Source organism: Budorcas taxicolor, chromosome 19 (genome assembly GCF_023091745.1).
Source record: "Budorcas taxicolor isolate Tak-1 chromosome 19, Takin1.1, whole genome shotgun sequence".
In the NCBI taxonomy this organism is placed as follows: domain Eukaryota; kingdom Metazoa; phylum Chordata; class Mammalia; order Artiodactyla; family Bovidae; genus Budorcas; species Budorcas taxicolor.
The window spans coordinates 45,456,937-45,470,535 of record NC_068928.1 but is presented as its reverse complement, the minus strand read 5'-3'; the positions used below and the strand labels follow the sequence as shown (position 1 = coordinate 45,470,535).

At 52.0% G+C, this 13,599-nt stretch overlaps 1 protein-coding gene across 1 annotated transcript in view; it reads right to left on the bottom strand.

Annotated features, from left to right (window-relative positions):
* The window catches only part of CRHR1 (corticotropin releasing hormone receptor 1), a 28,504-nt gene extending 15,945 nt beyond the window's left edge, over nt 1-12,559 (bottom strand). The window contains exons 1-4 of the mRNA XM_052658636.1: nt 12,535-12,559; nt 11,922-11,998; nt 11,707-11,827; nt 1,419-1,538 (exon numbers count right to left, since the gene is read on the bottom strand). Of these exons, the coding sequence (XP_052514596.1) occupies nt 1,419-1,538; nt 11,707-11,827; nt 11,922-11,998; nt 12,535-12,559 (343 nt within the window). The remainder of the gene's footprint in view (nt 1-1,418; nt 1,539-11,706; nt 11,828-11,921; nt 11,999-12,534) is intronic.
* Between the last annotated feature and the right edge of the window lie 1,040 nt (nt 12,560-13,599).

Sequence of the window (13,599 nt, the reverse complement as noted above, 5' to 3'; positions counted from 1 at the left end):
ACATACACCAGCCCTAGTGTTGCCTCCCTCCAGGAAGCTCCCGGGCCGGGCACCCGGCCGGGTGAGTGGAGGAGCAGGAGGGCTCTGGTTTCCCAGCTCCAGTGCCACCTCCAAGCTTTGCGACCTTGGGCGATTTCAGCCTCACTGCCTCCATTTCCTAATGGTAAAAGGGGCCCAACTAAGTTGGAGGTTGGCAGGATGAACACCCCAAACTTTTCTTCAGGTCCTTCAGCCCTCCCTCCTACTTACATTCTCCTCACACCTCCTCCAGGCTCTCTTCTCCTCCTGGGTCCAGGATGCGGTTGCAGACACACAAGGCTGCATGGTCTGGCTGTTCCAGCCTCCTGCCCAGTCCCAACACCTCCCCAGGGCCCTCCCCACCCTTCCTTGACTGTGGCCCCCCACCCGAGCCCCCTTAATCCAGCTGGTAGAAAAGGGGAGGGGCAGGAGAAGGAAATAGAGAGTTTTGAGCTGGACAAAGTCTTAAGAAGCCGTGTTGTCCAGACCTCTCCATCCTCAGATGAGAGGCCAGAGGACCATAAAAGAGGGGAAAAAAATGTGCTAAAGGTCACACAATTATCTGGTATCTGAGATCACCCTCTGTCCCCTCTTTGGGCTCTAAGCTCAGGCCCACCAGACCCCAAAGGCCCACCCAGGGACCCCGCCCCCCCCAGACAGGTCAGGGCCCCTGGCCTGCAGCTGTTGCTCTCTTCATAAGCAGGGGCTGAGAGTCATTGACAGGGGAGAGCAAATTAATTCTGAGGGTGACAGGTGGCATAGCAAGAAGCTGCAAAGCCTGGAGGTGGAGGCTCAGGGCCCAAGGGGAGCAGGGTGTTTATGTGAGGATCAAGTATCTGAACAAGCCCTGCCCGGATCAGTTCTCCTCTGTCCCCACCCCACTTGTGGGCCTGCCTGCAAGGACAAGCCCCCTGCCTGTGGATCTAAAACCCTGAGTCCCCTACCTCATGGCTGGAGGACCCTGGCTAGGCCTGGGAATTTCTCTGAGCAAAGTTGGGGCTACTCTGATGACCCCTGCCCTACCTCATGGCTCATGCCAACATTAACCAGTAGGTCAACTGCAGAAGAAAGTGTCAGACAGACCTGGATGCAAATTCCAGTCTCACCAGCTGGTGATCTTGGGCAACCTCCCTAATCTCTCTGAACCTTGGAGGCCTTAACTATATAAACATAGTTACATGTAGCATCTTTCAGGGTATTGCTGAGTGTCCGCAGTAAATAGCAGAGTGCCCAGTAGAGCACACAGCTGGCCTTTGGTCAATGGCAGCTGTACCCATGAATGGTCTTGGTATTATTATTGTCACTGTCAGTATTATTTTCCCCACCTCCAACAAGCCCCCAGTTCTCCGCATCCTGTCCCACCTCCCAGGAGACGGTCTACCTTTCTCAGGCTTCCTTACTTGTGGTATTGTAGCGGACGCCGTAGAAATAAGCAGGGCAGGGTCGAACCACCAGCTGCCCTGCAGGACTCTGGGGCCAGCAGGTGCCAATAAGGTCCACGGAAGCATTGCACTGCAGTCCTGGAGGCAGAGACGGCTGGTGAGACAGAGCAACATCCCCACTCCAGTGTCCCCCCAACCGGTCCACATTCACACACCAACTGAGGACAGGACAGCAATGACCTCAATGCAGAGATGAGCTCTTTTTCTGCAGAGGAGATACCAAGGGAAGGAATCTGAATTTGATGCTATGGCACTAGGAGCCAATGTGGGTTCCAGAGCAGAGGAGGAACAGAGACACTGGGGTGGTGGTAAAGCTGAGGTCCTGGCTGGCATTTAGAGGAAGGCTGGACATGCTCCAGGCCCCCTGCTCTGTAGTCTGAGGACACTTCTCTTGGCCCTGCACTTGGTGTAGACTGGAGCGCTCAGAATTCACAGCCTGGAACAGCTTGGAAGAAACCCAGCCAATCCCTGACTCAGTCCCCTTGCACGCCTCTAGAACCAAACCACATCTGCTCTGAACCTGTAGGAACCAGTTAAAAGAAGTTGGCCCACCTTCCAGCTCACCTGATAACCACAATCACTGAACGTTTGTGCTCTAATCTATGCTAGGAAAGGACCTAGGAAAGGACTGGCTGAGAGGGATCATGGAGAAAAAAGGGAGACACTATGTGGGGAATTACTGAAGTAGTAATTCAGAACCCAGGCTTCAGACTGGGCTCTGCTACTCATTTGCTGTGTGAGTGTAGGCAAGTCACTTGCCACCTCTGGGCCTATCAATAATGAAGTAGTTGGATCTGATCAGAAATTTTTAATCTCAGTCCACTTGAAATTGTACAGGTTCTTATAGACTTTGAAATTTAATGAAAAATTTGTTCTATACATGCATTTTAATTGGGAAAGGGACCATGGCTTTCATTAGATTCTCAAAGGGAGTCTGTGACTCAAAAAAGGGTATAAACAACTGGACCAGAAAGAGGATGTCAAAATCCCCTTCCAAATGTTTGCCCTTAATTAAAAATTAAGAGCTTTTGGAGTCGTGTGTGTATGTGTGTGTGCACGCACGTGCACACTGGAGCAGAGTTGAAGTCATAGTAACACTTCTGGAAGGCAGGGGGCTTTTGGTTTCCAACAGGTGGAGGCTGGGCTGAGGACAGTCCTGGCCGCCCTCCCGAAGCTGCCCCTTCTTTCTCCCCCTTTCCAGGCTCCTCTCCTCTCAAGGCTGTCACACCAGTCCTATGGAGGCCCAGTGTGTCCATCACGACGGGAGTGGGGTTAGTAACTCAAGACTGGCCCTAGAATGTACAGACAAGCCAGGGAGAGCCATGAACCAATGAAGGGGCAGCATCACTAGCGCAGGGCATCAGCAGCTGCCAAGCCCTACAGGGGCCCACCTGCCACCCCCTCCCCAGCCAGGCCTGTGCCCAGTCTCTCAGGAAACAGCACTGGTTAGACTGGCGTCCCTTCCCTGCTGAATGCAACACAAGTGCTGAGCAACCCTTGTACCAAATGCTGGCTTTTCTTTTTAACCAAAGCTATTCATAGGGTGTGTGGGCAAGTCCAGGCTCAAAGGACAGAGGCCTCGAGGCCAAGTGTTTTAACTGAAAGAGAAAGAATTCAGAATTGGGGCTTAATGGACACAAGGAGACGACTAGCCAGGCGGTGGAGGTGGGTCAAGCCCTGGCGCTGTGCCACCATGGCGCCTCCATGAATGGCATCACAGAGAGGTGCTGGGGGTAGGGGAGTGAGGAAAGCAGGTTGAGATTTTAATCTGCCTTGGATCCTGCGGATAGAGCTGAGCCCAGAGAAGGCGAGAAGCCGCAGGTGTGTGGCTGTGGGCAGGGAGGGATAACGTTATGGACCATGCTGTTTTTTTCAAAGCCCTTCTTCATGTATGATTTTGTTTGCTCCTCATCCACCCTGCAATGCCATTACTCCCCCTGTCTAAAAATTTACAGATTTATTATTCCCTTTTTACAGATGAGAAAACTGAGGCCCGGGGAAGTTAAGTGACTTGCCCAAGGCCATAAGCCAATGAATGAAAGAACCAAGCCTCATCACCAGGTCTTTTGGACTCTAAATCGAGTACTCTATTATACCACACTGCGTGCCCATCTGGGGGGTGGGACAGCCGAGGAGGCAGTAGGGAAAGCAGCAGTATTTACTGAGAGCTGACTGAGTGCCAAGTGCCTGCCAAGTGCTTTACATCTTCCTGTGTATCTACATGGGCTTCCAGCAGCTCAGACAGTAAGGAATCTGCCTGCAACGCAGAAGACCTGGATTCAATCCCTGGGTTGGAAGAATCCCCTGGAGAAAGGAATAAGACTACCTACTCCAGTATTCTTGCCTGGAGAATTTCATGGACAGAAGAGCCTGGTGGGCTACAGTCCATGGGGTTGCAAAGAGTCTGATACCACTGAGTGACTAACACTTTGACTTTTCATATATCTACATATACCTATATCTGACTGAAAACCTTCCCTAGTAGATGGTTCATTCAGTCACATTCACAGTTTAGGCTCTGGGAGCTTTAAATGGAATGTCATGTGTGGCTCCTGGGACTTGCCTAAGGCACACTATCAGGGTAGCTTCTGCTTTACCTCCCCACCCTTTCTCTCTCCTGCCCTGGACAGTTCCCCAGCAGCCCTTCAACACACGGCAGGTCACCACGGGGCACCAGCCACAGCCAAGACCAGCCCAGAGCCAAGGCAGAAACCCACTGCTCAGCTAATAGCCCTCCTGGTCTCGAGGACCAGGTCTCAGCCAAGGCTCAGAGGCCTGACCCCGCCCACAGTTAGTCGGGGATATGCGAGTGGGAGGGGCCGAAGGAGAAACCTTTTGCCCCTAGTCTGTGGTACAGATTAGGATTCCATAGCACCTAATATGGGCCTCACACCATCTGCCAACGTGGGTGCTCATTCTCCCCATTTTACAGATAAGAAAACTGACGCCCAGCAAATTGTTTATCCTTAGTCACACAGACACTAAGAGGCAGAAGTGGGTTTTCACGCCTGCCCAGGGCTCTTCCCACTGCACCACAGCGGTGCCCAGTCTGGGCAATTGGCCCTCACAGCATTTGGTTGGGCCCGTCTCTGTGCCCTGGGTTCCTCCGCTGTCTCCCTCCCTCCCTCATCCTGTGAAGCTCACAAAAGGCTGCACGGAGCTGGCATGGGGGGAACATTGCAGCAGACGTGACCTTTACATTAAGAGCCCAGAAAATCCTGCAGGGAATGAATGTCTGTGTGCGAGACGGGGAGAAAGGGAGATAGGCAGCGAGAATGAAGAAGAGAAACCAAATGCAAGGGGCCAGGAGACGATGTTGCCCCTACTTCCGGAATAAAAGGCTCGCTAGCTGGCCTGGGGTCCACGCAGGGGTCGGGAATGAGGGTTGGGTAGGCGGGGTCTGAGCGAAGGAGGAGCCAAGCAGGGGTGTGGCCAGAAGCACAGGGCCAATCAGGAGCGGCGACCAGCTCTGACTACAGGCTAGAAAGTTCAAAGCCCGGGTTGGCCCCTAGATTTTAGGGAGAGGAGGGAGACCGGAGAGGTATAGAGCGAAAAGAAGAAGGAAGGAAGAGGGCTGCAACCTCTGAAGGGGAAGGGTACGCAGGATTTGAGGGGCTGGGGGAAAAAACCTCTGTCGAACACCGCTTCCCTTGTGGCTCAGCTGGTAAGGAATCCGCCCGCAATGCGGGAGACGTGGGTTCGATCCCTGGGCTTGGGAAGATCCCCTGGAGAAGGGCAATGTGAAAGGCACTGATGAAATTCATGCCACCCATTCAATTCACTTCATCACTTTGAGAATAGCGCGTGGGGTGGGAGAGAAGCGTGGAAAAAGAAGGAGAAGGAGAGAGAGGACATAGGAGACAAGATACTGAGAATAAAACAGGGAGAAGCACACAGAAAGCCACGAGAACAAGGTACAGAGAACAATAATTTCAGAGGTGTCGGGGTGGGGAGGACCTGGATCTTCTAGTTGGGAAGGGGAGAAGGAAGGAAAGGAAGTCCTGGTGTCAGTCAGCATGGGGGCCGTAAGGACCTGGAGGTCAGGGCTGTTGGACTGTGATTACTGGAACAATATCCATCCCTTACAGGTCCCACTGGACTTTGCTGGTGGCTCAGACAGTTGAGAATCTGCTTGAAGTGCAGGAGACCCAGGTTCAATCCCTGGGTCAGGCGGCTATTCACTCCAGTACTCTTGCATGGAGAATTCCATGGACAGAGGAGCCTGGCAGGGTTACAGTCCATGGGGCCCCAAAGAGTCGGATACGACGGAGACTTCAGTAAGCACAGGTCCCACTGCTACAAATGCCCAATCTCTCCTGCACTCCTGGGGGATATTTTCCCACTTTAATATCATAGTTCTGGGGTGAGAAACAGTTTGGACCAGAGTAAACCAGTCTTGTAAATAGCCAAGCAGAATTAACAGTCAGCAGCATGAAGCCTGAGTTACTTTTAGGAGCCAACTCCTCCCCACTTCAACCCATCCCATGGAGCCCCTCCTGATCCATAAGGTAATGGGTGTGGAGGAATAAAGACTTTACTCTTTATTCACAAGTTTCTACTGATCGCCTAAGAAACACTGTAGGAGCTGGGGACACAGTGCCTGTTCTAGGCGCTGGGATACAGTAATGAATAAAATAAATGCCCTTCCGTCAGTCTGCAGGGTTGGAGGGTGGGATTGTGTGTGCATACAGACATAAAGTGGGGCTTCTCTGGTGGCTCAATGGTAAAGAATCCCCCTGCCAATGCAGGAGACCTGGGTTCAATCCCTGGGTTCGATCCCTGGGTCGGGAAGATTCCCTGGAGAAGGAAATGGCTACCCACTCCAGTATTCTTGCCTGGGCAATGCCATGGACAGAGGAACCTGGCAGGGTGTAGTCCCTGGGGTCCCAAAGAGTCAGACATGACTTAGGGACTAAACAACAACAATAGACATAAACAGATAAAGACTGGCAGGAGGGGAGTTCCCTGGTGGCCTAGTGTTTGGAATCAATACTTTCACTGCTGTGTCCAGGGTTCAGTCCCTCCTCAGGCAACTGAGATCCCACAAGAGTTCCCACAAGCCAAGCAGCAAAAAAAAAAAAAAAAGAAAGAGAGAGAGAGACTGTGAGCTATTTTAATTTGGTGCTAACATTTAAGCAGGGACCCAACAGAAATGAGAGAGGGAACTTTGTGCATATATGGGGAGTGGGGAGAGAGTGTTCTAGGAAGAGGGACCAGCAAGTCCAAAGGCCCTGAGGCAGGTGTGTGCTCAGTGTATCTGAGGTGTTAACATTCCTGTCACGTGGTGGCTTACCTCCTCACTCATGGGGTACCTCAATCCCTCAGAGTTTTTTCTGGGGACAGGGGAGTGGGGCCAGGTAGTGCATGAAACTGGTCCTACATCTTCCTCCTTCCCCACACATGCCCAGAGCAGACATGGGGGCATGGGGGCCCGTGGTCAGCCTGCCCCAGATCCCTGCCAGTGGAGGAAAGAGGAGAGAGGAACAGCGTGAAACACTCCCACCTGCTTCTGAAAACTCCTGCTGAGTCAAAGTCCTAGGGGAACTGCTCTAATGAATAGATAAGAACCCTTTGAAGGCGGCCTATTTAAGGATTGTGCGCAACTGGGCACTGGGCTCTTCCCCTAGATGGATCATATAGTTCCCTTTCCATTGTGTTCAGGAGCCAAATGTGCTCGCAGACCTTTCCATGGTAGATAACTTCCGAGGAAGACTGGAACCTGGTTCCTGTCTCTAGTTACGTCGAGTCTCCCACTGGGGGCTTCTGAATAAGCCAGTTAGGTGGGCACTTGGCAGGAGCCCTGCAGCTGGGAAGCCTAGCCCCCTGTTTGGTTTAAGCCCAGGAGAGAAGCTCAGCCAAGGCCACCCAGAGGGGTCAGCAGGTGGCCCAAGGGCAGCCTCTGAAACACATGTGCTTGCCCTTCCTGGGAAGCTGCTGCTAGGATGAATGGGCAAAGGCTCTGCCTGGGTCACCTGGCAGGGAGAAGCCGGGCCTAGAGTCTTTGGCCTTTGCTCAGCCATCTTGTCATTGGGCTGTGACCTCCTTGACTGGGCAGAATAGAAAGATGCCTTTGTATGGCGAGTGATTCCTCAGGACATATGTGTGGGAGCCTCCTATCCTGTGGGCTCTTCATTTTTGCATTCCTGGCACCCAGCACAGTGTCAGGAACATAGCAGGGCCTAAGGAAGATTGGGGGCTGTGTGAACCCAGTATAGGTATGGGACACTGCAGGGGTGACTGTACCCCAGATGACTGACCAAGCAGGCCCTGGATACCATGCCTCTCTGGGTGACCACATACATAGTGGTAAAAATGTGCAGAATCAGGCCCATCTGATTCAAATCTTAGGGCTAGTGCTTAGTAACCATGTGTGCTTGGGCAAGTTACTTAACCTCTCTGAGCTGTAGGTTCCTATTCTGTAAGATGATGATAAAAATACTTGCTAACAATATTGTTCTGACGATTGAATGAGATTAAAGCACTCAGAATGGAGTCTGACATAAACAGCCACTAAGTATATCTTTGTTGTTGTTTTGTTTAGTTGCTAAGTTGTGTCCAACTCTTTGGGACCCCATGGACTATAGCCCGCCAGGCTCCTCTGTCCATGGGATTTCCCAGGCAAGAATACTGGAGTGGGTTGCCATTTCCTTCTCTAGGGGATCTTCCTGACCCAGGGATCAAACCCAAGTCTCCTGCATTGGCAGGTGGACGCTTTACCACTAAGCTGCCAAGGAAGCCCAAGTAAATATTAGCTATCATTATTTATTATTATCACTCATGGCCTTCAGACAGGGGATTACCCTGGGTCCTTGTCAGCAGTATGATTTCCACGTGTCTCTGATGTTCACTAGTCAATAATTCTATTACTTTCTGGCATCATCATATTCATACAATTATTTTATGTGTTTCCAAGTCTGTGGTCTGCCACATAATGGAGCCTTGACCCTGGGGACGCACTTTCCCCCTGCTCCTGGCATGTGAGAGGCCCCCCAAAGGCCCCAGCTCAATGCCAGCCACCCCAGGCCAGACGCCCAGCCATCTGTCTCAGTCCCTCCACCCCACCCTCACCATCTGTCTCTACCAGTGCCCATCGGTCTGGGTAGGTCTTAGCGCTGGAAGACAAATAGCCTGTTTTCAGAGGCTGCTGTGGAGGGTGATGGACTGCACGCCCTGAAGCCAGGCAGACTGTGCTGGGGGCAGGGACATGGGGTACAAATCATCAGGGAATGGATGACATTCATCACGGCCCACTGCCTCCGAGGACTGATGACTCCGTCATGGGCTCAGGAATGTCACTGTGCAGGAGCACAGCAGGCAAGTTAATGGAGACTGAGCTGCCCCCCACCCCCTGCCCCCGCCATCAGTGCACGGGGCCTGGAGCAGGGTGGGGCTCCATCTCAGGCCAGGCCTCTGAGTAGGTCTCCTCCCTCCCAGGCTTTCTCCTCCAGAGCTCCAGACTCTTGCTCCAGATCTTTCCCATTCCTCAGGGCCCAGCTTAGCCAACTTTGCAGCCAGATGTTCTGGGCTGTCAGTATCTCCCCAGGCTTCCTGCCCTTCCCATCTCACCCCTCCCCTGTTCTTCCACCAAACCCACCTGCTGTTCTTCGGTGAACTCTAGCTTCGACTCAGAGCGCTGGCTCTTCTCTGCCAGTCTCTGCTCAGAATCTCTCAGAGACTTGCTTTGAAACTTCCTCCTTCAGGAAGCCTTCCTAGATTCACACCACCCCTGATCTAACCTCCCTGCCGCCTCTACTGTAGTGAGCAGTTCATGGCTAGTGTCTGCCTCTCATTCCAGCTACAAGGTAACCACTTCTAAAATCCTGCTCTTACCAACAATAATAAATAATACTCAGTAGTGGTATGGCACTCTACAGTTTATGAAATATTGCCATTAAGTGTACTGCATTTAATTGCAATGGATCCTTGAGGCAGGTATCAGCCATCCTACTCTCCAGTTACAGAGTGAGGCTCAAGGAACTCAAGGGCATGCCCATCCCTGAAGTCAAGGGCTGGGACCCCTAGGGCAGACAGAACAAGACTGAACACCACTATGAGCATGGGAACACAGTCAGTGCTCCAGGTCCCATTCATCCCCTCCCCCCTCCCCCCGCCAGTAGGGAGGGGACAGTAGGCCAGGGGGCAGCTGCTCGGCACTGTGGAGTCCTCTCCCCGAAGGCCCAGAATCAGAAACTCCCTGCCTCCCTGTAGCACACGGCGGCCGTTTCTTCACCAGCATGCGTCTTGTGCTCCTCCTCACAGCACATGTGTTTATGAGCTTGACCCCCAGACTAGACTGTCAGCCCCTCTTTGTTCTGCCTGGGAACATGGGTCCTGGCACACAGTAGGTGCTCAGTTAATGAGTTGGATTAAATCAAACAGAGAGACCGGCAGAGAAAAAGGAATTACCAAAGAAGAGTCCCTCAAAAACCCTTAGGTACCCCTCTCCATCTTCACTGGGCAACAGCATCGCCAGGATGCTAACCCCTAGTTAAAGGGGTCAGGATGAGGGTTCAGGGACCACACTCCAGATTAGAAAAGGCATGGCCCCAGAGCCCCCAAACCTAATTCTCCCATGTCAGTTTCCTCATGAGTATAAATTGTTGTTAAGTGTCTGACCCTTTGCAACCTCATGGACTGCAGCATGCCAGTCTCCTCTGTCCTCCACTATCTCCCGGAGTCTGCTCAAACTCATGCCCATTGAGTCTGTGATGCTATCTAACCATCTCATTTTCTGCCGTCCCCTTCTCCTTTTGCCTTCAATTTTTCCCAGTGTCAGGGTCTTTTCCAGTGATTTGGCTCTTTGCATCAGGGGGCCAAAGTATTGCATCTTAAACTCTTGTGAGGATGAAATAGGATTATTATACAAAAGCACTTTGTAAATGGTGAAATTATACAAGTATTAGTAACATTTACAGTCCTTTCTGTCAAGGAGGGGTAGAGCACGGTGCTAAGGGACATTCGTGGAAGCCAGGCTTCCTGGGCTCAAGTCGGCCAGCACTTACTACTTCTGCTCCAGGCCTCAGTTTCCTTATGTGTAAAAGGGATAGACCCGCAACTGCCTCAGGAGGTGATTGTGAAAACTGGGTTAATACACAGATAGTCTCGACTTACGATGGTTCTACTTAATGAGTTTTTGACTCTGCGATGGCTTGAAAGCAATATGCATTCAGCACAAACCACACTTCTAATTTTGAAGTTTGACCTTTTCCCAGGCTAGTCATGTGGTACAATCCTCCCTCCTGATGCTGGGCAGCGGCAGCAGCCGCAGTCCCCAAACAGTCATGCGATTATGCGAAGAAACAACCGTCAAAGCGCTTAGAACCACTCTACCCACACAGCCATTCAGATTTTCACTTTAGTATGCCATAAATGACATACAATACTTTAATTTAAAGGAAAAAAAAAAGGCTTTGCATCAGATGGTTTTGCCCAACTGTAGCTAATGTAAGTATTCTGAGCATGTCAAAGTAGACAAGTCTAAGCTATGTCTGCTGCTGCTGCTGCTAAGTCGCTTCAGTTGTGTCCGACTCTGCGACCCCATAGACGGCAGCCCACCAGGCTCCCCCGTCCCTGGCTAGGTTATGTGTATTCAATGCATTTCCGGCTTATGATATTTTCCATTTACAGTGGGTTTACCTGGACATTACCCCATCGTGAGTCAAGGAAGATCTGTTCTCAAACACCTCGGATGGTGCCCCGCACATAGCTGTTGATGTTTAGTCACATGTCTGACTCTTCATGACCCCACAAACTACAGACTTCGCTGTCCCTCACCATCTCCTGGAGTTGGCTCTAACTCAAGTCCATTAAACCAGTGATGCCTCTAGCCATCCACCCATAGTTAGCACCCTACATATTCTGCTCCCGGCATTTTTAACAGCAGAACAGCAGACTCCCTTCCTCACTGATGCCTGAGTCACAGCCCAGCCTTCCGCTCTGTTGATTTCCCACAGCAGCAAGGGCTGGGGTGTCTTCCCCTGTTTTCCAGCCCAGAGCCAGGAGATAACACCTGGGCACACTTGCCCCGAGCCCCTCTGTCACCTAATCGCAGCTCTCTTTCCCACCACTCCTACTCAACACGGCACTCTGTGGACAAATGATGGATTGCTTGGAGCCCCAGAGAGGAAATCCCTCCGCTATCCCTGCCCTCTCGCCGGCCGTGTGTAGGTGCTGGAGCCCTGGGGAGAGATGGGTGGTGGGGCTCTGGGGAGCTGGAACCTTGCAGGAGGCAGATGGGCATACTCACCAGAGACGTTGCTGGCCACGGACAAGCTCTCGCAATGCTGGTCCTGGAGGGAGGCGGAGATGGAGTTCAGCCCCAGGAGGAGAAGGGCCTGTGGGCAGAGGAGGCGAGGGACTCGGTTAGACTGTGCCAGGAGCAGTCTGGACTGCAACTTCCTGCCGCTTCTAGTCTCCTTCCTCCTCCGTACAGTCTTATCCAGACACACCTCCTTCTCCCACCAATCCAGCCTCCCTACCCTCCTGCCCCGCGTTCTTCTTGCCTACAACGTCTGGGGCTGCCCTGCTCTTGGAGGAACCTGGAAAGAAGGCAAGAGACAGCAGGAGCCCAGGTTCCCAGGACAGAGGTAAACTCTCTCCCCGAGGGCAGGGAGGCTCTGCTTGAGAAAGCCACCTCCATTCTTATGGGATCACAAGGATGGCACAGCTGTGTGCCAACACACACCCACACACAGTCATACAGACACACAGAGACACACACATCCTCCCACCTGCCCCCTGAACACCCCTCCCCTACCCTAGGCTCACTCCCTCCCCAACTGCAGGAGCTCAGGGCTCGTGGTTTAATGAGCTGCCTCACCGGCCCTCATCCCTGTCCAGCTAATTAGTGGTCAGTGAAAATTGTGCCTGAACCATCTACCAAGTCCTTTTACATCCATAATGATACTTCATTCTCTGTGGAGCAGGTGTGGCTGTCCCTGATGAGGAAGCTGAGACCCTGAGAGGTGAAGGGATAAATGTGTCTGGAAAGATGGCTGCCTTATTCCAGAGACAATCTTTGCCTCTTACATCCCTGGGAACTCTGTATCACTCTGATTCCAAAATTGTGGCCTACTTGGGCACAGCAGCATGGGCTCCATGGAGGGCTGTCCCCTCTTCAACTAACACCCCCACACAATCATTGTGTTCCCTCCCTTGAGGTCAACACCCTCCCTGCGGATTTAGAGTCAGGAGACCTGGCGTCCAGCCCCAGTTCCACTGTGTTGCCATGGGCAAGTTACTTGACCTCTCTGTGCCTCAGTTTCCTCACCTGTAAAGACTAGCATAATAGCCTCCCCATCTCCCCAGGCTTACAGGATGCAAGGTATGTAGGAGTCCTTTGTAAGCAGCACAGCTTGCTCCAAGAGGACAGGGATTTTATTTTATTCACTGCATTCAAATTTGCTGAATACGTTAATGGGTTACATTGTGTTTCAGGTCTACAACAGACGCTCAGTAGGTCACATTGATTGATTTGAACATGATGATTCTCATTTAGTCAAGGGTTGAAGGCTGGATGATTGTTTCCCTAGGGATTTGATTTGTGAAGGGCTAAGAAGCATGTGGGGGTTTAGGGTAGGGAAGGATGGAAATCAGACCCTCCCCCCAGTTGTCAGGACATGGGAGCCTGGTGACCTGCAGAGCTCTGTCTCCTTGACCTCATGGGAGACTCCTCTCCACATCACCACCCCTGCTCCCTGCTCTTTATTCCTGGGGTCTCCCCTCCTTGGGACTCTCTTTTACCTCCCTCCACCCTCCATGGGGTCTTGGCCCCAGCCCATTTGCAAACAGTTCTGCAAAATTCACTGCAGAACTATTAGGGGAAACAGTGACCAAAACCTCCTGCCCTGTCCAGGCAAGATAGTAACCACTTACATGAGTTATCTTACAACAGGAGGTCCTGAGAAGGAACTCGGAACTCATAAGCGACCACCAACCAGAAGAATTCAGGAAAATCAAAAGGAGAGAGAAGACAGACGCCAGTCCATATGTCCTACCGGCCTCCCAGAATCCTTCTTGCTGGAATCCATCATGGTTGAGCAATGTGTGTGCCACCAACAAGGACCCTGAGTCAGATGGATTGGCCCCAGACAAGCTGGAAACTAACCCCATCACCATAAAATCTGGGACTGCGAGCCAC